Source organism: Hemicordylus capensis, chromosome 1 (assembly GCF_027244095.1).
Source record: "Hemicordylus capensis ecotype Gifberg chromosome 1, rHemCap1.1.pri, whole genome shotgun sequence".
Taxonomy (NCBI): domain Eukaryota; kingdom Metazoa; phylum Chordata; class Lepidosauria; order Squamata; family Cordylidae; genus Hemicordylus; species Hemicordylus capensis.
Genome location: NC_069657.1, coordinates 403,542,212 through 403,569,143, shown reverse-complemented (window position 1 = coordinate 403,569,143; position 26,932 = coordinate 403,542,212). Strand labels below are relative to the sequence as shown.

The following is a 26,932-nucleotide window of genomic DNA, read 5'->3' as shown; positions in this document are numbered from 1 at the left end:
TAGGCCTTGGGCTTGATCCAGCAGGGCTGTTTTCATGTTCTTATGTTGTTCTAGTTAATGTTCTGGTGCCTTGGGAGTCTTCTGGTGTACTTTGGCTGTGAAAAGGGCCAGCTGCTTCATAAATCACTACCTTAAAATCAAAAGATGACAAGTGACCTGGACATTCTTAAACCTAGATTAATAACAACAAGCAGTAATTAATAAAAGATGTCGGGACCCTATGATTTGGGTGTTGGAATAAAGGGTCTGTCTTTGGTACCCATTTTGTTCAGGTAGCTCTTCTCTGGCTGAAGTGTTGATTAAATTGAAGGGACTGTTGCTTAGTGGTAGAGCATGTGTGGAAGGCCCCAAGTTCAACCACTGGACTCTCCAGTTCAAAGAATCCTAAATATATCTACATATCTAAATATTTGTAGTAGTTAGCAGTTTGAGGAAAGGCCTCTGCCTGAGATCTTGGAGAGTCACTGCCAACTGTAAGAGGCAGTCCTGGACTTTTTAGTGTTTGAATATTTGTGAAAGCAACTATGGGAGTTCTCGAGATTTTGAGGTTATTCCCTGATACTTGCTATATGCAAACTGACCTGTGGTTAACCCACTTTTATTTAAGTTCCTGCTTGCTTCCTCACACTTCTCATCTTTGGACACAGGTGTGACTTTCAGCTTTAAGAATACATCCACGCGATTCATGTGTAATGGGTGAAAAGGGGCCCAGAACAATTCTACAAGTGGCTTGGACAGCAAGGGTAGTGAAGTGTTTAATGAGAAGAAGGGAGATGAAGCAATAATTGGTTAGTGTCCTCTCTAATTCTTTTCATCTGTGTGCGGAATGAGTTTTGTTCTGGGCACCGGTAGCAAGGCAGTATGTACACACATACAATCAGTGTGAGGCCTTCCTGATTTAACCTGAGCAGGATTTAAAATTAACTGAGCGGACATCAAGAAATGTGATTGCACACACATGCGCACGCCTTAGAAGGAACACTGGTTGGTTACAATGACCAAGATTGCTTATGTTTCTTATCCACTTCCTTAGAGAGAAGACGGAATTGCACCTTGACCCCACTGGCAACCAATCAGCTTCAGAACCAGGAAAACCAGTGCTGCAAGATGAGGGCCCACTTTCCTGCTGGCCTGGACCGCCACAGCTCTGAAGAGGAGCTGGAACGTATCAGCCGTGAGTTTGCCGCTGAGAAGCGGAAGTGGTCGCAAGTCAACAGACTGACCTGCTGTGGTGACGGCTGCAATACCTCCTCCAGTGATGAGGAGGTGAAGAACTTGTGTGGCATGTCTTTCCGGCCTGTGGTAGAAGCAGCAGATGGCTTGCATGCCAGCTCCAGCCCAGTGCTTTTCAGTGCCTCTCCTCCCAAGAGACTCCAGCCCTTGGTACGGACCCCAGCATCCCGGCCCCTAATCTTTACAAGCGTTGGAGCCAGCTTTGAGCAAGTGATGCCATGTAAACGACACCGCCGGCAAGGCTACGGAGACATCAGTAGGCCCAGCCTTGACTTGGAGAAAATGCAACAGGTAAGGCTCTGTCCTGTTTATGGTAAACTTCATTGTAGAAACTGCAGATGAGTCGGGAATCACGGCTCAACCTTTCCTTGGTGACATGGGTTGAAGCACAGCTGGAACTGATCTGGTCCCAGGTTCAATCCATGGCGTCTCTGGATACTGCTGGAAAGGCTCCTGCCTGAAACCTTGGATAAGCCGCTACCAGTCAGTGAACATCAGGGCTGCACAACTTTGGCCCACTAGCCAGGAGTGTAGCTATAATTGAGCAGATGGGTTCAAAGAAGCCGGGGCCCCCAGCTCCACCCCTCCCTATTTTCTTCATTATCTCCCTCACTCTGAGGGGCCACTAGGGAGAGTGGCAAACCCAGGCCCCCTCTCCCCTAGCTACATCCCTGCCTCTAGCTGTGTTCCAACTACAACTCACATAATCTCCAGCTACAGAGGACAGTAGTGATTATAGGAGCTGTAGGACAACATCTTCAGGATGTAGTTGGCCAGGGATTCTCAATGTTGGGTCCCCTGATGTTGAACTTCAGTTCCCATAATCCCCATCTCCAGTGGCCTTTGGTTGGGGGATTATGGGAGTTGAAGTCCAATGGTCTGAATCTGTATAAAGTCGCTTCTTATGTTCCTAACTATTGGTCCTAATCACCTAGTAGTCTTTACCTAGTAAATACCTTTTGCACTGTTGGATTTTAAATCTTTGTTCCACATCCCATGACGGTCTCCTTTGAGCCTGCTTTCTTTTTCCAGACTTATCTGCTGTTTGCTCTGGACCAGAAGCCTCTTCCCTGGACTTGATTTCACATAGGTCTTGTCAAGAAAACACAAAACCTCCTCCTCATTACTATGCCGCTACTGATTAATATTAATCTGTAATGTTAACCCATTACAGTGTATGTGTGTATGTGTGTATGTGTGTATGTGTGTATGTGTGTATGTGTGTATGTGTGTATGTGTGTATGTGTGTATGTGTGTATGTGTGTATGTGTGTATGTGTGTATGTGTGTATGTGTGTATGTGTGTATGTGTGTATGTGTGTATGTGTGTGTGTGTGTGTGTGTGTGTGTGTGTGTGTGTGTGTATATATATATATATATATATGCATGCAAATTTCCCATCCCTACCACCAGCAAACCAATCTCGAGTTTCCTAGTCCTCCTGTTTTTAATGGGAACACTTGATGTTCCATACCTGTTCCTTTCATGAACTGAAGCCACTGGCATCCTAGTGCCTGTGTGTGTGTACAGGACTGGATGGTGTTGCATTGTTTTCCTGTAATGAGTTGCAAGAAGCAGCTTCCCCATCTGCTTGACACGCTAGGCCGCTCACGCCTGTGCAGAGGAGCGTTTGGTTCAATGTGCATGTTTCTTTGCATCTGGCTTGCTTCCCACTTTCTTTCCCCCCTCTTTTAATTGGGCTGAAATGGTTTGGCTTGTGTACAAAGGCAACGATACATCTACGGTGAATGTGCGCTCTTGCGCCCCTTGATCGTTGTCCTTGGGCAACGTCCTAATTATACCCAGGACTTGCTGCCAGCCATATGCATTTTAATGAGTGCTTTGTGTCTGTGTCCCAGAAAGACCAAGGTCACGGCTGGCCTCTGGCAGTAGGTGCAGCCTCTTCTTTTCAGTGTAGCCAATGGGGTTGCATTGTCTGACACGAGGCAGATGGTGTGTGGTGGGAGAATGGCCTTGGTTGCTTGAGGTGAAGGCAGTCAGAAGTGCCCAAAGAGGATAGAGATCCTGTACCTTTCATTGCGGAGCTGAAGATGGAATTTGGGGAACTTCTGGTTGTCATGCAGGGCTGAGAAGAGTTTCATCGACCGAAATTCCACCTTCTACACAGCTATGTACAGTACAGGAGTACTGCCCTGCTTTGCATCTGCCACTGTGTAGCAGCAACAATTTATATTTTTATTTTTATTAAGAGATGAGGTTAGTCAGAAGCATAAATGGGCAAAAGGGAGCTAAAAGAACTATTCTCAAAGACCTGTACATGAGCCAGCTGGTGTGGTTGGTACCATCTGGCAGGATGAAAGCGCAGTGTGACTTTTGACAAGGTCTGTGACTCTAGAGATGGGAAATAGGTGATAGCATTGCAGTACATCCAGCTTTCAGGGTGCTATCTATCATGCTTCTATTATCCTGATCATTAGGCCTGCAGCAGCCAAACTTGCAATGGTGTTTTAAAACACAAAAGCTACTATAAAATGTTGTCAGAGGACTGAAAATGAAGATTGGTAATCAGGGTGGCCAGAACCTAAGGGGTATACTCGTGGGTCAGATCACTCCATGGAGAGAATACAACAATTTGTTTGTTACCCTATTCCTGCCCCTTATTCTGACCCTAGACCTTTACTATGTGCAAAAATGGCTAATTTTATTCTGTTTGTTTGTAGGTAGGGATAAAGAAGTAAAGTTGTGTAGTTGAGTCGGTGTTGGGGGCTATAGGCCACCTCTAGCCTCAAAGGCAGGATGCCTCTGAGTACCAGTTGCAGGGAAGTAACAGCAGAAGAGAGGGCATGCCCTCAACTCCTGCCTGTGGCTTCCAGCGGCATCTGGTGGGCCACTGTGCGAAACAGGATGCTGGACTAGATGGGCCTTGGGCCTTATCCAGCAGGGCTGTTCTTATGTTATTATGACTCCTGGCAACCACAGAGCCATGTAGTTTTCTTTGGTAGAATACAGGAGGGGTTTACCATTGCCATCTCCCATGCAGTATGAGATGATGCCTTTCACAATCTTCCTATATCACTGCTGCCCAATATAGGTGTTTCCTGTGTTCTGGCAAACGTACTAGTGGGGATTCGAACCGGCAACCTCTTGCTTGCTAGGCCAGTCATTTCCCCACTGTGCCATTAGAAGGGGCGATAACACAGAAAGCTGCATGTGCAACAATGCTCTCGCCTGTTTATCATCTCTCGGATGGTAGACATTGCCAAAAATCACTGTGGGCATTCATTCCCTTAGATGGTACTGATAGCCAAAACTTTTGGACCTGGATCATAGAATAATAACAAACTGCAGTTGATCCAGAATGTGGCAGCTAGGTTGGTGCAGGGGTCATCCTGGAGAGACCACATCACTCCTGTCTTGAAAGATCTACACTGGCTTAGGATAGGTTTCCTGGTAAAATACAAGGTCTTGGTTATAAACCAAAAAGCCCTAAACAGCTTGATTGATCAATTAAGTGCTGTCAAGTCTGTGTCGACTCTTAGTGACCACATAGATATAAATTGAATGAGTGAATAACATAGATAGATTCTCTCCAGGGTGATCTGTCTTCAACATGGCCTTTAAGGTTTCTCAGTGGTGCATCCACTGCTGCTGTAATCGAATCCCTCCACCTTGCTGCTGGTCGTCCTCTTCTTCTCTTTCCCTTCAACTTTCCCCAGCATTATAGACTTCTCAAGGGAGCTCGGTCTTCACATAATGTGACCGAAGAATGATAGTTTGAGCCTGGTTATATGTGCCTCAAGTGAAAATTCTGGATTAATTTGTTCTATGATCCATTGGTTTGTTTTCCTGGCTGTCCATGGTATCCTCAAAAGTCTTCTCCAGCACCAAAGTTCAAAAGCGTCAATGATTCTTCGATTTTGCTTCTTCAGAGTCCAGCTTTTGCATCCATAGAGTTCACGGGGAAAACCATTGTCCAAATGATTCTGTTCTTTGTAGGTGTAGACACGTCATGGCATCGAAATATCCTTTCCAAGGCCTTAATTTCAACCCTACCAAGTGCTAGTCTGCAGCGTATTTCTTGACTGCTGGATCCTTTACTGTGTTGATGGTCGATCCTAAAAGGCAGAAGCTATCCACCACTTCAGTGTCTTCATTGTCAGTTCTGAAGCTGGTTGCTGTACCCATTGTCATTAGTTTAGTCTGAAACTTTACATTTAATTGTAGTCCCATTTTTTCATTGTGCTCCTTGACCTTCATTACTAGAGCTTGCAGATCATCCGCATTCTCAGCTATCAGAGTGGTGTCATCAGCATAGCAGAGGTTATTGATGTTTCTTCTTCCAACTTTAAAATAACTTAGGCCCTGGGTATTTAAGAGAATGTCATCTTCGCTATGAGCCATACTGCCCATTGAGATCACCAGGAGAGGTTCATCTGCAGTTGTCATCGGCTTGTCTGGTGGCTACTCAGGGATAGTCCTTCTTTGTTGCAGCCCTTAGGCTTTGGAATGCACTCCCTGCTGAAATAAGAGCCTCCCCATCTCTGAAAACTTTTAAAAAGGCAATCTAGACACATTTGTTCACCAAGTTTTTAATTAGATACTGTTCTAATAGTTTGATGATTTTTAATAGTTTTAATGTGTAACATTTTAAATTGTTGTAATGTGTTAGCCTTTTTACTTGTTTGTATTTTGTTGTAAACTGCCCCGAGACTTGCGTTTTGGGCAGTATGCAGATAAGTTATATAAATAAATAGGTGGTTGTAGACTAGTTAAACTAGTCTAAGGCTTGGAATCCCACAAGTAATCGTACCTTTAAGGCATGTACAATAGGAATAATTTTGAAAGCTTTTTCTGCACTATAAGCATAATGGTCACATTCAGTGTTGCCTCTAACAGGGATTCCCAGATGTTCTTGACTACAACTCCCAGAATCCCCAGCTGCAATGGCTTTTGCTTGGGGATTATGGGAGTTGTAGTCAACAACATCTGGGAATCCCTGTTAGAGGTCGCACTGGTCACAATGAGTACAAAGGCACTAGGATGACTGACAAACACTCTGCCCTCTTAAGGACTGAACACATAGAACTAAATTTGTGTGTTTGCTCTATTATGTTGCAATAACAATGATGCTTCCCTGCCTCCAACAACACAACGTATTATTCTTTCCTATATGTATGTATAACTTCTGGCTATGGACTCGTGGCTCATTATATGCACATGTGGAATAAACCAATAATTGTTGCTCCAGTCATATAGTCTCCTAAGGACCATATGAAATGAATGTGTAGTTCCTGTGAGTATATCAATGCTTTCAAGCAGGGTTGCACAAGTTCAGCCCTCCAGATGGTGTTGGACTACAACTCCCATCATCCCTAACCATAGAAGTTGGGGGCAGTAGTCAGGGATGATGGGAGCTGTAGTCTAGCTACTGGAGGGCTGAAGCTATACAGCTCTGCTTTAGAAATTTATCTGTGTTACTAGAAGTAAGGAACCTTCTTGTGCCCAAAATACTAAACATTTTCAAAATTTGGCTGCAACCCAGAGTTAGCCACTACTAATTTTCATTGAAATAAATGCTATACTCAAGATTCCCTTGAAATCAGCTAGTCATCACTAGCTATTACTGGATTGTGTCTATGGAGCTTCAGCATCTGGTCCCAGCTGAAAGGATGAGAAAAGGAAGCTATTTAGTGGCTCTGCTCTGCTTGTATCATGTTTCTGCAGCCTAATAATCAAGCAATACTTGGACTCAAGCTTTCATTTAGAATCCTGTGCTCTTGAGAGTAGAGAGAAGCATCCCAACTTCACTGCTCTAGGAGAATCTGATTTCCCCCCAAAACCTTTCTCTTAATCTCTGGTTGGATATACACCTGCTGCTAAATGAGGTGGGAAAAGTTGACAGTCCCTCGTAAGACTTTAGCTCAGTGATTCTCAAACTTGGGTCCTCAGGTGTTATTGGACTTCAACTCCCATAATCCTCAAGCAAAGGCCACTGAGGCTGGGGATTATGGGAGTTAAAGTTCAATAACACCTGAGGACCCAAGTTTGAGAATCCCTGCTTTAGCTGATAGACTACATTTGTTTTTCTTTTTAAAAATGCTTCCTCATGTACAGAACTCCATTAAAGTCTTTAGATGCATGGGAGGGAAGAGTAGACTTAGCCCAATCTGCTTTCTACTTCTCTTGCAGGTCTTAAAATCTGACCGTTCTTGCATGTGGTCCCCCATGTATCACCCGAGAGATGACTTGTGCATGTAAATTGCGCCTCCACTCCTATGTTGGGCAGCAGCGATATAGGAAGATGCTGAAAGGCATCATCTCATACTGCATGGGAGATGGCAGTGGTAAACCTCTCCTTTATTCTACCAAAGAAAGCCACATGGCTCTGTGGTTGCCAGGAGTCGACACCGACTCGACGGCACAACTTTGTCTTTTTACCAGTTTGTTAATGTGGGAGGAAGAAAAGGTTAGATTTGAAGATTATAATTGCAGTGGTGGATTTTGAAGAAAGGAATGGGAAGGAACCAGAAGTGAGAGTGGAGCCCAGATCTTCCCTGACGGGAGAAAGCATCTTTGATATGCAGGAACCTCCTGTAATACAATAAGAAATAAATACTAATCAGTAGTATTTACTACTTGATTAAAATATTTATACCCTGCCTCTCTTGGGAACTCAAGGTGGCTTAACAGAAACTAAAAACAAAAACCTATATCAGTTGAAGAAAAAAAACCTCCTAGCAGAATACAGAATTGCAGTACATAGACGTCAAAGTGCATTTGAGAGAACCATTTTAAACAGGTCTTCAGCTGTACTTAGATAGGCCAAGAAAGTGCCAACCACATCTTAGAGGGAAAGGGAATTCCACAAAGTGGGACAGGCACAAAGAAGGATTGTACCCATGTCATTGCCAAGCTTGCTCCCACATGCTGAGGGACATGTAGGAGGGCTTCCCTCTGAGCATATTGGGTCATTCACACAACTGGAAACTAGGTAGGACAAGTATCCTACCCAGGTTTGGGAGCCATGTGTGTCCCAGTTTTTGGTTGTGTGGAAGCAAACTAGGTAGGAGGAGAGAGAAGTGACTGTGAAAGCTGGGTAGGACAGCACTGTCCTGCCCAGCTTTCATCCCCAGCATTTGGCCAAGGTAGGAGGAAAAGCTATTCTACCCAGATTTCCCTTCTACCTCGATTCTGCACAGTTGCTTCTCTCTCTTCCTACCTAGTTGTTTGCTCTCACACAGTTGAAAATTGGGAGCATACATGGTTCCCAAACCTGGGTAGGACACTTGTCCTACCCAGTTTTCGGTTGTGTGAATGACTTCTATGAGGTGCAAGGGAACTGGATGAAATGCTTGAGGGACAGCAGGGAAGTCATCTTGATTCAAAGGGGCAGTGCTAGCATCTGTTCAGGCATGGCACTTTTGTGAGGTCTCCTCAGGCAGCAGTTTGAGGCATCAGCAGGCTGGCAAGATGTCGGCTGCTGTCAGAGCATCTCTTTGGGCTTGATCGAAGCTTTGCAAGAAGCACGAGGAGATGAGGGTCCTGGCAATGTTCCCTCCTCCACAGCCCCTGCACCACTTTCAGAGTTTATAAAGGCTGTTTTTGAGAGTTGGGCCCCATCGGAGTCATGGGGCAAGGCTGCCCTTTGCATCTCGCCTCAGGTGCTGTAGTACCTTGGGCCAACCCTACATCTGGCAATAAATTAGTCTGACATGGAAGCCACCCACTTTATTTGGAATTGGCTGGCTCACTAGAAGGCTTCCTTGCTTCGCTGTCACCCTTTTGCCTCTGAGTTCTGCAGCCTGGTAAGAAGGTATTACAGTTGGGCTGTTGTCCTGACTATTGTCCAGAAGGAAAGGTCATCTAGGCTTGCCGGCAGCATTATCACACATGCTTTGGTGCTTGTATGGTGCCAAGACGATGTCCCAAGTGCTCCTAAGGTGTGAATGCACTGCAAAGTGTTCTGTAATTCAGCCGGACTGCAGTGATCTTGTTTAAGCCATGCAAACAATCCTCCCATTCTTCTGGAGTGCTTGCGTGTCTGTAGCCACTACTGTTTGGGTTAGGTGGTGTGCTTGTGGGCCAGGCAGAATGTTACTTTGTTTGTTAAAGGCACAGAGAAAGCCACTAGAGATTCGGTTATCTTACTGGCTTCAGAATAGGAATGCTGGCTTGATCATTCAAGCAAATTAGAAAAGAATCCTTGGAGGTTTTTGAAGTGACTGAGATTTCCTCCAGTAGTAATCTAAAATATATAGGAGGTTATTTTAGAGTCATGAACAGGACTAACAACTTTGAACTAAAACTCCCATCATCCCCAGCCACAGTGACCAGTAGTTGGGGATTGAGTTGCAGACCAACATCTGCAGGAGGGCCAAAGTTATGCAGCTATGGTCTTAAAAGACAAACTTGGCTTTCTCCACTTCTGAATTACCCTGGATTATATCTATTGTGGTGTTTGAATAGCTTTCAAACTTGAAGTGTGTCTCCCCGCCCGCCCCCACTTTCCTTCCTGCAGGACTAGTTGGTAGGCATTGTTTGGAAATTCACAGAACAAGATCTGCTATCTTCAGGGGCAACCCTAAGTTGGTATTCTAGAAATACTTGGTGGCAAATGGGAAAACCTTCTTGTGTGGCACATGGCATTGCCTTGGCCCTGCATATAACTGCAAGAAGTCTCAAATCCTGTGTGTTTTCCATTATGTCTGCATTCATCCAGGAGTGAGTGCTTGCTTGACTGGTATATACAAAGCAGAACTTTCAAAGCAGTGGAAAACCAGTGAAGAAGCATTCTGATGAAGGGGGAAAGACTGATATTTGACTTCTTCTGGAAGTGATGATTCACTTTTATTGAACAGACTTCTGGTGGCTGATGACGATGATTCCATGCATACTGTGAGTTCAGTTCACGTTTGGTGGTGTCCATGCAAATTCCTTAAGAGTGAATACATACACCTTCTGCACAGAAAGGTCAATTAACGCACAAGGTGCTTCTGTGTGTGCATGGTCTTGCTGTGGTCCTGTATGCTGCAAAGGTACTTGTGTGGATGCTACTGTCAAGGGCAAGCCCAATCCTAAACTGCATTGTATTCTGGATATTTTTATAATTTGTTAATTTCAAAAATGCTGTAAGCAGATTCTTGAAAATCAGGAGGAACTAATTTTTAAAATGAGTACTGGTACAAGAGACTGGAATTGTTTTTTATAGGGAAAAGCCCAACTTTTGAAAGTTTCTTTCTGGAGATCCCTTTTTAGCCTACTCTTCAGTAGGCTTATGAGATAACCCGGCATTCTGTGTCTGTGTCCCCCCCCCCCCCCCGCCCACCCCATCAACTTCAACTTCACAACACCTGGACCAATATGAACCAAATCGGGTACAGTAGTAGGGACGCATAGGAACACCTGAATGGCATAGTTAGTGATGATGTAATCCACCCCAATCCAAGATGGCGGACGTGTGAACTTTTGAGGCGCAAATGGGCTAACATGCAAACCACTTAACCGATTTGAACCAAATTTGCTACAGCTGCAGGGACACATAGGGGATGCCCAAATGGCATGGTGTGTGATGATGTTGTCCACTCCAATTCACATGAACATGTGAGGCACAAGCGGGCTAATTTGTGGACTGTTTAACCCATTTGGTCCAAATTGGGTACAGTTGCAGTGAGTGACACACAGTGTCACCTCAATGGCATAGTTTGTGATGTCATCCACACCGATTCAAGATGGCAGATGCATACACTTTTGAGGTGCAAATACACTAATGGACAGTCTAACCAATTTGAACCGAATTTGCTACAGCTGTATGAACACATAGGGATGCCCCAATGGCATAGTTTGTGATGATGTCATCCACCCCCATCCAAGATGGTGGATGCATGAACATTTGAGGTGCAAGAGATCTAACTTGTGGACTTCGATTTGGACCAAATTTAGTCCAGTTGTAGAGACAGTGAAAGGAAAGTAGGCTGATTAGTTCTTACTAGTACAACTTGTTTATATTGAAAAAACTAGCTCCAACCTGCTCTTCTGTAGTATTTGTTACACCCATAGAAGTCCTCCAGGAGTTTTGGGTATAAGTATTTAATGAATGGCCTCCTTACACTTTAAATATAAGCGTTGGGGTGTGTGTGGGGATTTCCTCAAGTATTTGGCAGTGGTCTGACTGCTGAGTGACTTCTGTGGGAGAAGATTTAATTCTGTACTGAGGATTTTGCAAAACTACCCCCCCCCACACACACACCCCAACCACAGAGCTTTTAAAAGCTGAAACTGCTGTAGGGAAATCAAGCACATTTCAAAGAGGAAAAGCAGTATTCATAATCTCTAGATATTGTAGAGGGCTAAATGCTGGAGAAATGCACTGCAAAACTCACCAGGAGGACAGTGTCATTCAGACTTCATAATATCCTGTGTGTTTAGACCATAACGAGCCCCATCTCCTGTCTGCTATGCCCCATTAACCCTCACAGCCTTTATTATGACTAGAGCTGTCACCAAAGTTGGTAAATTTCAGGCTCAGAACATGAATGCTAACTGCTCATAATGCTCACATTCAATATAAGGGGGAAGTATTATGACTCTGAAGTCTTCTCAGGCTCGCTTTTAATCAGTGCTGGATAATTCCATCTCGGCACCCAACTTGCAGCAGCAGTGATGGGGGAGGAAGGCTTCCCTCCTCTGCTCATTCTCATCTCTCTGTTGCATGAAATGCTGAGGTTGCTCAAGATCCTCTAGGAAACTTAAGATCCCCAGGGCTCCCTGTATACACTGCTCCAGCAGCATTTCACTACTGGGGACAAGGAATATAAGAACACACGGAGTTGCTTTATATTGAGTCAAACTATTTGTCCATCTAGCTCAGTACTGTCTAAACTGAATAGCAGCTGGTTCTCCAAGGTTTCAGGCAGGAATCCTTTCCCAGCTGTACCTGGAAGTGCCAGGGATTGAACCTGGGGCCTTCTGCATGCAGATCTTCCACTGAGTTATGGCCCCAGTCTTTCAGTGCTCACATGTAGTCATCCATCCAAATGCAAACCATTAGGAAAGCGGAATATTCCTGCTCACTGCTGCAAGACTAGCTTTCTTTCCCAAATGTCTGTCTAGGGAGAGAGTGATAGACATCTACTGCTATCTTCCTCACTGCTCTGTTTACACTGGTGTGGGTAGTGCTAAAAAGCCTAGAAGATGCCAGGTAAGGAGGTTCGGGGCTCACATGGAATATCAGTTTCTAAGCGTTTCCTCTTAGTCCACTTGAACATAGGAAGCTGTTTTATATTGAGTCAGGCCATGGGTCCGTCTAGCTCAGTACTGTCTACTGGCAGCAGCTCTCCAAAGTTTCGGATAGGAGTCTTTTCCAGCTCTGCCTGCCAGGGGTTGAATGGGACTTCAGATGCTCTTCCACTGAGCTACAGCTCCATACTTGAGAAGTGGCATGTTATCAAAACTTGGTAAGGTTTGACTTTTCCCTCCATAATGTAACGTGCAGCAGGAGGATCCCTTGCCTTCTGTGCATGTTCTTAGCCATTGTTTCTCAGATCTGTTGCTGCTTCAGTGTCATTTTTAAAAAAAAAAAAACCTTGAAAGAGCTTCTTCACATTGGCTGGGATTATAATTGGGAATTATGTAGGGAACGTGGTGCCACACAGCCGATGCCCTGAAGGGCGAACAAAGCCTCCCTGCTGCCCTCACTCTTGATGGAGAGACTAGTTCAGACAGCCAGGCTTAAGCTCTTGGTATCGCTTTGCCAAGCTGGCAGTTAACTTGCTTGTTGGCATGGTGTTCGAGGATTTTTGCCCCAGTCCCGTTCTTGACATGAGTTGTCTTGTATGACTAGCTGGGGCAGAATGTAGGTGCAGATTGGAATATGCATCCGAATGCACATACTGTTGAAAGTAGTGCAATGCAGAGGGAGAACATCCCCAACTAGTCAGCCATGAACAACTGGATTGAAGTGACAAAATTCTGGCCAAGGCCAGTGGTTGGCCCCTGCAGACACCCATGCCCTTACAAATCCTTCTGTACCCTCTGTGAAGAACACCTTTAGAAGGAATGTATATTTTGCAGGAGATGAAAATGTTTGTGAATCACTGCACTGGCTCTTGGTTCAGCAGTATTAAGCTTTCGAAAAGCTTGTTGCAGGCTCTGCTTATATGTGGAAATCTAACAGGGTGTCAAAGGGAACGCAGCAGGAGATAGATGTTGCTGAAAGACCTTTGCTATCTAGCTTAGGTATCTAAAATATGGACTGAAAATAGCTATAACTCCTTGGGCTGTTGTGCCGAATAGTTCCTAAAATTCACACTTGGTTCAGCTTGGTATTTGTGCCGGTAAGATTATTTTTAAAACAGCTATCGGCAAAGGTAGCCTTGGCTGGGCTCCTTGAATCCAGAGTTGGATCTGCAGTCCTGCTATTTCCAGATCTGTGTATGTCCTCACATGTGGCCTGCACCATTTTCCTTCACCGTTTTCAAGGGTCTTGCTTGAACACTGAGTGCAAAGTCTGCTTGCTTCCTAGTTCTGGACAGGTCTAAAGGAGCAAGTTCTTTTAGTTGCCTGGCAAAGAGGATGCTGTCCCGAGCACGCTAGACCTCTTCACTTGTCAATCTAGATCAGGCCTGCTCAGCTGAGGCTCCCCCATCTGTTTATGGACGACAACTCCCGTAATCCCCAGCCAAAGAGGCCAGTAGCCAGAGACTATGGGAATTGTGGGTCAATATCTGCAGGAGGGCCAAAGTTGAGCATTCCTGATCTAGCTACACTGTAGCCGGGTGGAGGAGGAATATGAATGTACTGGTTAGCCCCGCCCCCTGCGCAGACATGCTTGTTAGCCATGCCTCTTGCTCTCCCAGGATTCAGTGCTGCCCTTGGATGTGCTCTGCTGCTCAGTGGTAGAGCACCTGCTTTGGAAGCAGAAGGTCCCAGATTCAATTCCTGGCACTTCCCAGGTAGGGCTAGGAAACACTCCTGCCTCAAACCTTGGAGAGCCACTGCCTATCGGGCAATCCTGAGCTAGATGGACCCATGACCTGACCCGGGAAGCTGCCTTCTACTATAAGTAAAGTTGTGCCGTCAAGTCGGTGTCGACTCCTGGTGACCACAGAGCCATGTGGTTGTCTTTGGTAGAATACAGGAGGGGTTTACCATTGCCGCCTCCCATGCAGTCTGAGATGATGTCTTTCAGCACCTTCCTATATCGCTGCTGTCCGATAGAGCTGTTTCCCATTGTCTGGGAAACATACCAGTGGGGATTTGAACCGGCAACCTCTTGCTCACTAGGCAAGTTACTTCCCTGCTGCGCCATATAAACGCTGAGCCCTGGAAGAGCAGGGGGCATGGCTAATGAGCACAGGAGGCAGTGCTAGCCAGCATGCTTACATCTACCTCGACCCCCCACCACTACCCAGGTACCTGAATTAATAACTACTGAAGATGGCTATTGGTCTGAATGGATCCCCCAGGTTTGCCAAGTGCCTATATAAGGCTGTAGCAGAATGGAGGCATGCCACATCTGAGAAGCAAGCAGGAGCACTGTGTTGAACCCTTCCTAATTGCTCTGGGCCTAATAGAGCACACAGTATGAATGTGCAACTGATCCGCTACCAGAATTTGGGCACAATGCAGGCAGCCAAGCAATTAGCAGGAGAAGATTGGGAGAATGCTCCCCAATCACGGCAGTTAATTATTTGTTGCATCAATGGATTAAATCACTGGAGAGTGAGATCCTTTTATCCGATTAGTAGCTCCAGTGTGTGCTCTTGTATCATGCGATATGTACGTGATGCTCAGTGGGGAAGAGGATGCAGAGAGATGGAAACGGAGAACATTGGGTTAGCCCATACATTTCCTCTTTCCATAATTATTATACTGCCATCATCCTTGGGAAGCTTCTAATGATATTAGACGGTCTTTTCAGCCTGTTCATAACATTTGCTGGTGGTTTCAAATAATTATGCTTGTTGATGTCAGATCAGGCTTGTTTGCATATCCAAATGAGTCTAATCTATCATAAATAAACATAGTTGCATGTGAAAATTAGTGTCTCACTAGTGTGTTTATATTGCTATTAATGGATAGTGTGGACGTGGGAGTAGCCTTGCCAGATGAAATGCTTTGAAACTAGTTTTTCTAATTGGAGATACACAACCGAATAGGCACCACTTTCATTTTTGTCTTTATTCTGGAGCCATTGGCTGTTGTAGTCTGCTCTTGACTCTCTGAATTAGCTAAGACTGGAGCTCTATTCTCATATTATGTTTGTACAGCGTGCAGAAGTACAGATCTGTACAGTTATCCACATGCTGAATGCAGATACAACAGTACACTTCCTGTTTGTACCATGCATTTCAGGCATCTGTTTACTTTTGTAATGAACCCGGGTACAGTCATGCACACACAAACACGTACAAGAGGACAGACATCTGAGTGCAGGTACAACATAATGTCCAAATAGGGCTAAGCTGTTGGTACAACAAGGGGGTAGAGGTGGAAGCATCCTGGTTGGTGTTAGGAGTGCATATCTGTGAACATACGATGCCTTACATTGGATGCCTCACTGAGTTGATAGGGAGACATGACGTTTATGTGTGCAGCTGGTGTCTGTCATGTGAATCGCAAAGAAGCACTTAGTATTTGGGAGCAAAAGGCCTCTGAGTGGCCGGCTGTGGCATGTGCTCAAGTATGCCCTTAGGAAACCCCTAACTAAATTACTCTTCTCCTTTTTGAGCCAGCCGTACAAGAAGAAATGAGGACACGGCCAGTCTTCTGATAAATGATCTGGGTGTGCTGCTCCCTCATGCGTGCAGACTCCCCTCCCTGGTCGCCACGTGGTGAGGCGTAGGTGGAACCCCATCAAGCCGAAGCCTTGTAGCTGCAGCCTGCCTCACAATAGATACTTTGTGTTATGGCCTGACCTCATTCCTCCGTCACACTGCAGCTGCTATGCGCGCGCGCACACACACACACACACACACACACACACACACACACACACATTAACCCTCGGCATTCTGAGTGCCAGACACCAGCAATTAAGGGGGAGGGAGTAGGCAGAGTCTTCCTTTGTTCCCTCACTGGTTCTCTTGTTTGGGTGTTGGTCACTGTGGTATTGCATCTTAACTGGCATTCACAGGGAGTAGGCAAGAAGGCTGCAAGCCCCTGGAAGCCTAGCAAAATGTGCCATTTTTCCCCAAATCCCTTTCCTTGTTACCTTTATTCTCTGTAGTAGTGAATATTCTTATGGGACTGCTATCGCAATGGCTTATGAGGGGCAGGGGTGGAAGGCAACACACACTCGAGGCTTCTTCTATTGGACTAGAGCAGATGTGGACAGTGGGTACCAAAGATGTATGTTCCGATTATCCATGGATTTCGGACTAGTCTGCTGAGGGTATGAGAGGCAGCAGGAATGGAATATGTCCAATAGGACTGTCCATTTCCAGAGCTCACGGGTGGAACACTCTCTCTCTCCAAAAGGTAATGATCTCCTATTCAATTATATTAAGTGTTCAGGGTTTCAGCAGTGAGGGTGAGTTTTATATTGATAAAAAGCAAAGCCCTTTTTTGCACATCAGACTCTCTCTGAGTTAGAATAGTAACACAGGAAGCTCCCTTGCACTGTATCAGTCCATGGGTTTATCTAGCTCGGTATTGTCTACTGTGGCAGTAGCTCTCCGAGGTTTCAGATTCGAGTCCTTCCTCTCCCTATCTCAGGGCTGCACGACTTTGGCCCTTCTGCAGATGTTGGACCACAACTCTCGTCATCCCACAGATACAGTGGCCAGTAATCAGGCTTGGTAGGAGTTGTAATCCAAAAGCTTCTGGAGGGCTGAAGCTGTGCACTCCTGCCCTTACTGGAGATGCCAGGGATTGAACCTGTGACTTTTTGCACTCAAAGTATGTGCTCTGCCATTGTGCTATAGCCCAGCTTGTGGTGGTGTGGTGTGATTGTACTTGACCACCCTGGCCTATGCTGAATTCACCTTGCCTTCCCAAGTTGAGTGATATGTATGCACATACATCAAACTCGTGAGCTTGATAAACTACAGCCTGAGTGTGTTTGCATCTGTACAAGCAAGAAAAAAGTTGGGGGTGGGGTATCAAAAAGGACAGAAATGCACAGGGGAGGCAAAGCTGCACATGCGCAGTGAGGATCATGGTTTCAGGGCTAGGCAGGTTGGTCTCTCTAGCTCAGGGTTTCTTAACATCCCCCGGATGTTGATGGACTACAGCTCCCATCATTCCCAGCCATGTCCATTGTGGCTGGGGATGATGGAAGTTGTGGTCCATCAACATCTGGGGGCCCAGGGTTAAGAAGCCATGCTCTAGGTCAATCACATATATAATTGACATACAGAGGTGAGAGGAGTGCATTCGACACTAAGCAAGTAGGTCCAGTCCTATTGCCTCATTTTGTTCTGGCTTTATGTAGCTAACTCAAATTCATTTTGCATTTTAAGTAACCAGAAGGACAATTAAAGAGAATCTTGTATGATATTGCAGTTTAGGCATATCGTACACCTGTTGAAATAGGTGGCCTGGCTACCTATAAAGGCTAATGTTTCAAGAAACCAAATAGTCTTTAAGGTGCTATCGCCCTCTGGATCAAAACACTGACTGGGAGTTGCAGGAGGAAATCAGGGAGGCTTCAAGGAGAGACAGGGCAATAATCATGGGTGACTTCAATTACTCACACATAGACTGGGTACATTCACAGTCAGGTAATGACAGAGGTCAAATTTCTAGATATGCTGAATGACTGCCCTAGAACAGTTGCTCTTGGAAACAACCAGAGAGAAGGTGACTTTGGACTTAATCCTGAGTGGCAGCCAGGACCTGGTGCGTGATGTTAGTGTCATCGAGCCTTTAGGGAACAGTGACCATAGTGTGATCAAATTCAGCATACATGTGGGGAGAGAATCACCAAGGAAGTCGAACACAGACATTTTGAATTTCAGAAGAGGAAACTTCTCCAAAATGAGGAGTATGGTGAAAAGATAGCTGAAAGGGAAAATCAGGAGAGTAACTTTGCTCCAGAATGCATGGAGTTAACTCAAAACCACAATACTAGAAGCCCAGTTAGATTGTATACCCAAAAGGAGGAAAGGTACTACTAAGTCCAGGAGGATGCCAGCATGGCTAACAGGTACCGTCAAGGAAGCCATAGAAAGGAAGAAGACTTCCTTCTGAAATTGGAAGGCCTGTCCAAATGAAGAGAACAGAAGGGAACACAAACTCTGGCAAAAGAAATGCAAGATGACCATAAGGGAGGCAAAAAGAGAGTTTGAGGAACATTTAACTAAAAGTATCAAGGGGAATAACAAAAACTTCTTTAAATATATCAGAAGCAGGAAACCTGCCAGTGGGGTGGTTGGACCATTAGACAATGAGGGAGTGAAAGGGTTTATTAAGGAGGATATGGAGGTTGCAGAGAAGCTAAATTAGTTATTTGCATCCATCTTTACAGCAGATGATATTGAGCATATACCTGTTCCTGAAGCAGGCTTTTTAGGGATGGAGGCTAAAGAACTGAGCCAGATAGAAGTGACAAGAGATGATGTTCTAAACTTTCTGGAAAAACAGAAAACTAACAAATCACCAGGGCTGGATGGTATCCATCTAAGAATCCACAAAGAACTCAAATGTGAAATTGCTGACCACCTTGCTAAATATATATAACTTAACCCTGCCATAGGGCTCTGTACTGGAGGACTAGAAAGTAGCAAATGTAACACCGGATTTCAAAAAGGGATCCAGGGTTGATTTGGGAAATTACAGGCCGGCTAGCTTAATGTCCATTCCAGGCAAATTGATGGAAAGCGTCCTCAAGGATAAAATTGTAAAGCACATAGAACAACAGGCTCTGCTGAGTGAGAACCAGCATGGCTTCTGCAAAGGGAAATCTCGCAAACCTTTTGGAGTTCTTTGAGAGTGTCAACAAGTGTGTGGATAAAGGTGATGTAGTTGACATAGTATACTTGGACTTTCAAAAAGCTTTCAACAAAGTTCCTCATCAAAGACTCCTGAAGAAACTTAGCAGTCATGGGATAAGGGGACAAGTACATGTGTGGATTGCTAACTGGTTGAAGGACAGGAAACAGAGGGTAGGTATAATTGGAGAGTTTTCACAATGGAGGGAAGGAGGACGTGGGGTCCCCTAGGGATCTGTACTGGTATCGGTGCTCTTTAATTTATTCATAATTGATCTAGAGGTAGGGGTAAGCAGCAGATGATACCATACTCTTTCGGATAGTGAAATCCAAAACTGATTGTGAGGAGCTCCAAAAGGATCTTTCCAAACTGGGGGAGTGGGCAACAAAATGGCAAATGCTCTTCAATGTTGCCAAGTGTAAAGTGATGCACATTGGGACAAAAACCCTCAACTTCAGGTATACACTGATGGGATCTGAGCTGTTGGTGACTGACCAGGAGAGGGATCTTGGGGTTGTGGTGGACAGCTCATTGAAAGTGTCTACTTAATGTGCAGCAGCTGTGAAAAAGGCCAATTCCATGCTAGGGATCATTAGGAAGGGGATTGGGGAAAAAAAGTTAATATTATAATGCCCTTATACAAAACTATGGTGTGGACACACCTGGAGTACAGGTGAAACTCGGAAAATTAGAATATCGTGCAAAAGTCCATTAATTTTAGTAATGCAAATTAAAAGGTGAAACTGATATATGAGACAGACGCATTACATGCAAAGCGAGGTAAGTCAAGTCTTAATTTGTTATAATTGTGATGATCATGGCGTACAGCTCATGAAAACCTCAAATCCACAATCTCAGAAAATTAGAATATTACATGGAACCAAGAAGACAAGGATTGAAGAATAGAACAATATCGGACCTCTGAAAAGTATAAGCATGCATATGTATTCAGTACTTGGTTTGGGCCCCTTTTGCAGCAATTACTGCCTCAATGCGGCGTGGCATGGATGCTATCAGCCTGTGGCACTGATGAGGTATTATGGAAGACCAGGATGCTTCATTAGCGGCCTTCAGCAATTCTGCATTGTTTGGTCTCATGTCTCTCATCCTTCTCTTGGCAATGCCCCATAGATTCTCTATGGGGTTCAGGTCAGGCGAGTTTGCTGGCCAATCAAGCACAGTAATCCCATGGTCATTGAACCAGGTTTTGGTACTTTTGGCAGTGTGGGCAGGTGCCAAGTCCTGCTGGAAAATGAAGTCAGCATCCCCATACAGCTCGTCTGCAGAAGGAAGCATGAAGTGCTCCAAAATCTCCTGATAGACAGCTGCGTTGACCCTGGACTTAATGAAGCACAGTGGACCAACACCAGCAGATGACATGGCTCCCCAAATCAACACAGACTGTGGAAACTTCACACTGGACTTCAAGCATCTTGCATTGTGTGCCTCTCCATTCTTCCTCCAGACTCTGGGTCCTTGGTTTCCAAATGAGATGCAAAAGTTGCTCTCATCAGAAAAGAGGACTTTGGACCACTGAGCAACAGACCAGTTCTTTTTTTCTTGAGCCCAGGTAAGACGCTTCTGACGTTGTTTGTCGTTCAGGAGCGGCTTGACAAGAGGAATACGACATTTGAAGCCCATGTCCAGGATCCGTCTGTGTGTGGTGGCTCTTGATGCACTAACTCCAGCCTCAGTCCACTCCTTGTGAAAGTCCCCAACACTTTTGAATGGCCTTTTCCTGACAATTCTCTCCAGGCTGCGGTCATCCCTGCTGCTTGTGCACCTTTTTCTTCCACAAACAGGACGCTGGACTAGATGGGCCTTGGGCCTGACCTGATCCAGCAGGACTGTGCTGTTTGTATAATCACTCTACTATTCTTCTGAAATTCATTCCTAATCTGAAAAGATTGAGACAACCTGACTCAGTACTGGTGACTTTGTTGTCTTCACTGGCAGAGTTCCTAACCCACTGTGGGATTTTTGGATGAACAGTGCTATATAAATGGTTTAAAAATAAATACTTGAATTGCTTGTTTTAGTGCACCGCAGCTTTATACAACAGCAAATGTGTCTGTAAGTCTCCTTATGACTTGCAGTTTTGATGTAGCAACCCCTTTAATTTTTTTAAAAAATTCAGTCAGTTCGTTAAAAACTTGTATCTCAGTTGAAGGTTTTCTTATAAAACTCTTTGATGAAGCTCCATTTATTTCTGAGAGATTCAAGCTCGCACAGAGATCAAATGGCCTATTTAACCTTTGCATCTAATGGCACAGCGGGGAAATGACTTGACTACCAAGCCAGAGGTTGCTGGTTCAAAACTGGTATGTTTCCCAGACTATGGGAAACACCTATATCGGGCAGCAGTGATATAGGATGATGCTGAAAGGCATCATCTCAGACTGCGTGGGAGATGGCAATGGTAAACCCCTCCTGTATTCTACCAAAGACAACCACATGGCTCTGTGGTCACCACGAGTCGACGCCGACTCGACGGCACACTTTACTTACTTTACTAGTGAAATGCCTGTCTGGATGGTAGAAAAGAGTAGCACAGGAAAAAACGTGAAAGATCTAAACCTAGTAGGAAAAACCTCTGCAGCTGCATGGCAATTTTGGAAAATATGTAGAAAAGCCTTTCCGTAGGAAGGAAAATGGTACTGGCCTGGAGGAAAGTGCAGACATTCCGTTAACCATTGCTATTGATGGCCAAGAGGTCGTAACAAGGAAGGAGTTCTTTTCTTGAAAGGTCAGAGGCCCTGCATCAGAAATCAATCTCTGGCAACCTGGCTGGGTTGTGATGTGGGAGAGCTGTCCTTTCACTCCCTTGTGCTTTCTATAGGTGGGTTCTGGCTTAATGTGGGACCCGGTGTTTGCACAACCTCCCTTAGCCCTGGGACCACACATGCTCGCCCCCCATCCCTGTGCACATGTCTACTTCCTTTGGAGATTAGGATATGCCAAGATTGGGCCTGATACTTGAACCTATCCATCTCTACATATTCTAACCTACTACATATTCTAACCTTTCCTTCAGAAAACCTGAGATCTGAACCTGAGGGCTGAATCTGGTTTCAGATCTTGGGTTTTCAGAAGCAACTAGATTAGAATAGGTAGATACTGGGCATGATGTCAGAACCCACCACTTTTGATGGCACAAACCTCAGGTTCCACATTAAGCCCATAGAAAGAACAATGGAGTGGGGAAATGGCTCTCTCACACTACAGGGCAGCCAGGTTGTCATGGAGGAAACTCTGTTGGAGGCAGGGATGACTCCAAGGGCTAGCAGTGCCCCCCCCCAATATTTCCTGCTCCCCCATCCACCAGACTGGAGCTTCTCAGCAAAGTGAGAGACAATAGTCCTAGTATTTGTATCGCTTGAGCTAATTTTAAAGGTTTCAATTGTTTAAAGAAGCCTCATTCACTCACTGCTCTACCCCAGAAGAAGCAGCAGTAGCCAGTGCAGCCAGGTAGGTGGGAGATTCCTTTAGCCTCCCAGGAGCCAGACCAATCCTTTATCTCCTTCCTGGCCAGGAACTGCACTTGGTGAGACTACGTGTGCAGGGTCCATCTCCCCTGCGGACTTCAGCTGGCCTGGTACTGACTTCTCTCCCCACCAGGAATTCCGAGGAGTTTAGGGGAACTGCAGGACTAGGCCTCTTCTGGAATCTTGCAAAAGCTTACTTGGATGCTGTCATGCAAAATATTTTATTGAAGAGAATCACTGTGTCTCTGAGAGGAAAAACCTGCTCATTCCCGCTTGTCAGCTAGCTTTAAAAAGGCTCTGACGGAAAATGAAAATGATCTGGCTAGTCCTAAAACCAGAATTGCTCTAGTTTTTGACTTGAATTCTAGGCAAAGGTAAAAGAATTAATTGTGCTAGGAAATGGCAGAGAAATTGCTCTGGTGGGAAGATTTGGAAGGCTGAAGTTTTCTTTGATATTTCTTTTCTATTAGCTAAACCCATTGGTCTCTTTATTTCAAAAGCATAATTTTGCCTTAAAAGATTTAACTTTTTGATTTCTAGCACAGGGGCAAATAGCATGATAATCTGCTTTGGGAGGGAAACATTTTTTTAAAAAGTTATTGAGTGACTTAAGAGTACACATGACAAATGAGTTGCCTCCACTGCAGTCTACATAACTCTGCAGTGAGCATTCTTGCTAATATTTGAAAATTCAACTGGAAGACATGGATAGACAATATGATAAATAAATAGCTGGATCCTATCCCTAAAAAGCAAGTAGTGTTGAGTACCAATAGGTACAAATCTGTGTATGCTTACCTTGGAATCAATAGTGTTACATTTGTTTTTCAAAATAGCCATAGAATTGGGCTCTTGGGTCTGTTTCTCTGCAAATGCTTTCTCCCCATCTTAATTTAATAAACCCAATGCTTGCACTTAATTCAGATGATATTTCTAGAAGAAAGCAAAATATTGTGATGCTTTATATATCTCGGTTTAAAATTCTGAAAAGAGAATAAAGTCTATTAGATTCCAAGTCCATGGACCTGTCCAAGTCCTTTGCATAGTTTACTGGCAAAAGGTCCAACCAGGTCTCTTGGGCAACATCTGAAGAAATTGACTTTTTTCAAGGAGCTTTGGATTTGCATTAGTAACTCAGACTTGGCTAGGCTAATTTTGAGCAAGCTTGCAAAAGAGCTGTCTTGCAAAGTGTTTGCTTTGATCATGCAAGCTCTGTGCTCGAAAAGGTTTTAGTGTTCATTACATTGCTCATGTTATGGGCAGTTTAATCTTGAGGCTAGATTGTCTTTGTTAAGAAAATCTACATAGGACTGTTCCAGATCTAACACGTAAGCTCATTGTGATCTGAGTAGTTTTTGAATGTTTACCTTTCCTGGAATAATAAGGCATTGTTCTAAAGTAGTATTGGCTTAGGTTAACATGTAGGCAGTTTTCAGCCAGCATAACTATATTGCCTGCTATCAACGCACTAGGTCTAGTGCAGCTGCTATGGCAGCAGGTGTGAAGATTCCAGGAAGCTGAGTTCTTGTGTGAGCAGAAAAGCCTGTGGGAGCAATTTAAAATCATGCTGTTACAAAGCAGTCAGTCCATTTGTGTGTATTGTGACTCTTGTTCAAGGAGCAGGGAAAAGGTCTTATCCGGTGCCTGACATACTACTGAGTTGGCAAAACAGAATTAGGACTGCTAAATAGGAATGTGCAAATTGATTTGGGTACAAATCAATTTGTACCCGAATCTAGCTGATTTGGGTGATTGGGAGACAAAACAAATCACCCCTGTGGCCCATTGGCTAGATTTGGGTACAAATCGAATCGAATTCATTAAAAATCAACCAAGTGCCCCACTGCCTTGAAATTTGGGTGGTAGGTGGCACGCATGGGGACCTACCCACCAACCAAATTTGGTGCCCCAGGCACCTTGTTAAGTGGCCTGAATCGGTCCAAATCGGAATCGAATAAAAGCAAATACAAATTGAATCTGAGGTGATTTGGAGGGGGTAGATTTGGATACAAAACAAATCAGGGGTGATTTGTTTTGAGCACAAATTGAATTAAAAAATTGATTTGTGCACATCCCTACTGCTAAATCACCATTCTTGCCAGGGCTTTTGGGCTTCTAATAGCAATGTGACGCGTGGCAATAAAGTGGTGGAGCTCTTCCTACCTTAGCCTGACTAATTTTTGCTCTTTTTCTTGGATCCTAAAGGACAGGAGCCCCTGCCAGAAAAAAGTTGGGACGCCAAACAGCCTGTTCCAACTCTTATGCCTGTCACTGTGCTCAACTCTATGAATTAGTTTAAGCTCAGAAATGGTGCTGAGCTTGCCTGAGGCCCACCCAGGAATAAAGAAACGGAGCTTGGATGTCTTGTCTACGCCTAAATCCAGTGCTCTTATTATTATTATTTATTTATTACACATATCCTGTGCTTCTTCAGAGGAGCTCAGAGTGGTGTACATGGTTATTTTTATCCTCACAACAGCCCTGTGAGGTAGGTTAGGTTGAGAGATGTATGACTGGCCCAGAGTCACCCAGTGAGTTTCATGGTTGAATGGGGATTCGAACTTGGGTCTTCCCAGTCCTAGTCCAACACTCTAACCACTATGTTTTATTTGCTGTTAGAAGTACAGCCAGGTTAACACTGCTTCAGCTGTCCCATTTGTGTGCATATACACACAGGCCATGTTGCTTTCCTGAGTGAGTAGAGAGCTGGAGAAAACTCTGAAGTGGGAAAGAACGGGTTGCCTCCAGTGCCACTTGGGTGTTTGTACGGTGGCAGCGCACTCTTTTTTTGTAACTCGGTAAGGCAGTGTTCTTCACTGCAAAGTAGGGATGTGCATGGAACCATGGAGGTGCGGTCCGGCACTGAGGGGTGTCTAGCTTTAAGGGCGGGGAGGCAGTAACCCCTCCCGTCACTTTTCCCCCTCCGGTGCTCCACTCCGGAGCAAAGTTTTAGGGGCAGCAGCGTTCCTCCCTGCCGCCCCTGGCCCTGTTGTTGCCCGGAAAAAGGGGAAGTTGCCGCCATGCATGTGCCTGTTGCGGCGTGTGCGCATCAGCCACCACCACACATGGCAACGATGGGCATGCGCCGCAACAGGCGCATGCGTGGCGGCAACTTCCCCTTTTTCTGGGCGACAACGGGGCCAGGGGCAGCAGGGAGGAACACTGCCGCCCCTAAAACTTTGCTCCGGAGTGGAGCGCCGGAGGGGGGAAAGCGGCGAGAGGGGTAAGTACTACCCCCCTCCCCCTTAAAGCTAGAAACACACACCCCCGCCGGCCCGGCCCAATTCTGAACCGGTTCGGAGGCCTCTAACATGGCCTCCAGACTGATTCGTGCACATCTCTACTGCAAGACCCAGTAGCTTGTGACAGTTCCCATAAGCCCCTGGTGCAGCTCCCTAACTTATTTATTAGGCCTGTGTGAAGCTTTCTCCTGAAACCAAATACTGGGCCCAGCCCACTTGACGCTGTGCTGAGGTGACTGTTCCTGCCATGCAGTTCTTTACACAGCCCCTTTCAGGGAAATGGAACCCTCTTCCAAGAACCATCTTGGAAGATACATGTGGAGCACTTCTCCCATGGAGTCCTATAGGGAAAGCTCTGGGAAGCTTGTAGCATTCCATTTGTACTCACTTGTAGCACACCATGCATACCTTCCAAGAGGGTTCTGGGACTTTACAGGGCTCTATTTCTCTTAAAGGGCCCCCCCCAGCTCTGAGAAGTGTGGCACTGCATGGAGGTCAGTGCATTAGGAAATGGCTTACACTGACTGAAGAGGTCCCCCCCCACTCCAAGTGGCCCCCACTCGAAAAATAGCAAAGATAACTGCTGTAAGGCAACATTAAGCTTAGACCCTGAATTGGCTCAGTGGGAGGGGGTGCATGTCTATGTAAAGATGTTTAATTCTGTTCATAAAGAGCAATCTCGAATATACATGGGCAGAAGAGTGTGCTTGAAGGCAGACTAGAAGGCCATTTTGCTAGTGAAAATGTACAGTATTGTACCCATTAACCTCTCTGCTCCCCACACTCCAGTCTGACTTCCTGGATCGTTGTAAAAGAAACGAATGGCTGTGGGACCAGCTGCTTTTGGTTATCTCTAGCCTTTGTAGAGACAGGATTTAATGCCATTTCAGAAGGGAGAGCCTGCTCTAACAGATTTATGATCTGACTTTGCAGGCTTCAGAAAAACCTCTAAGCTAAGCATGTTTATCTAAGCATGCTTATTTGGAGGTGAATCCTATTGAGTTTGGGGCTAATTTCAAGAGTGTTTAGGATTGCTGCCCAAAGTCAGTGATTGAGGCTTTATGGAATTTTCCCCATTTGG

At 45.1% G+C, this 26,932-nt stretch overlaps 1 protein-coding gene across 2 annotated transcripts in view; it reads left to right on the top strand.

The window, feature by feature from the left end:
* The window catches only part of LOC128349513 (uncharacterized), a 90,482-nt gene that overhangs the window by 16,033 nt on the left and 47,517 nt on the right, over nucleotides 1-26,932 (top strand). For both annotated transcript variants that reach the window (XM_053305926.1, XM_053305937.1), the window contains exon 3: nucleotides 1,034-1,524. In XM_053305926.1, the coding sequence (XP_053161901.1) occupies nucleotides 1,034-1,524 (491 nt within the window). The remainder of the gene's footprint in view (nucleotides 1-1,033; nucleotides 1,525-26,932) is intronic.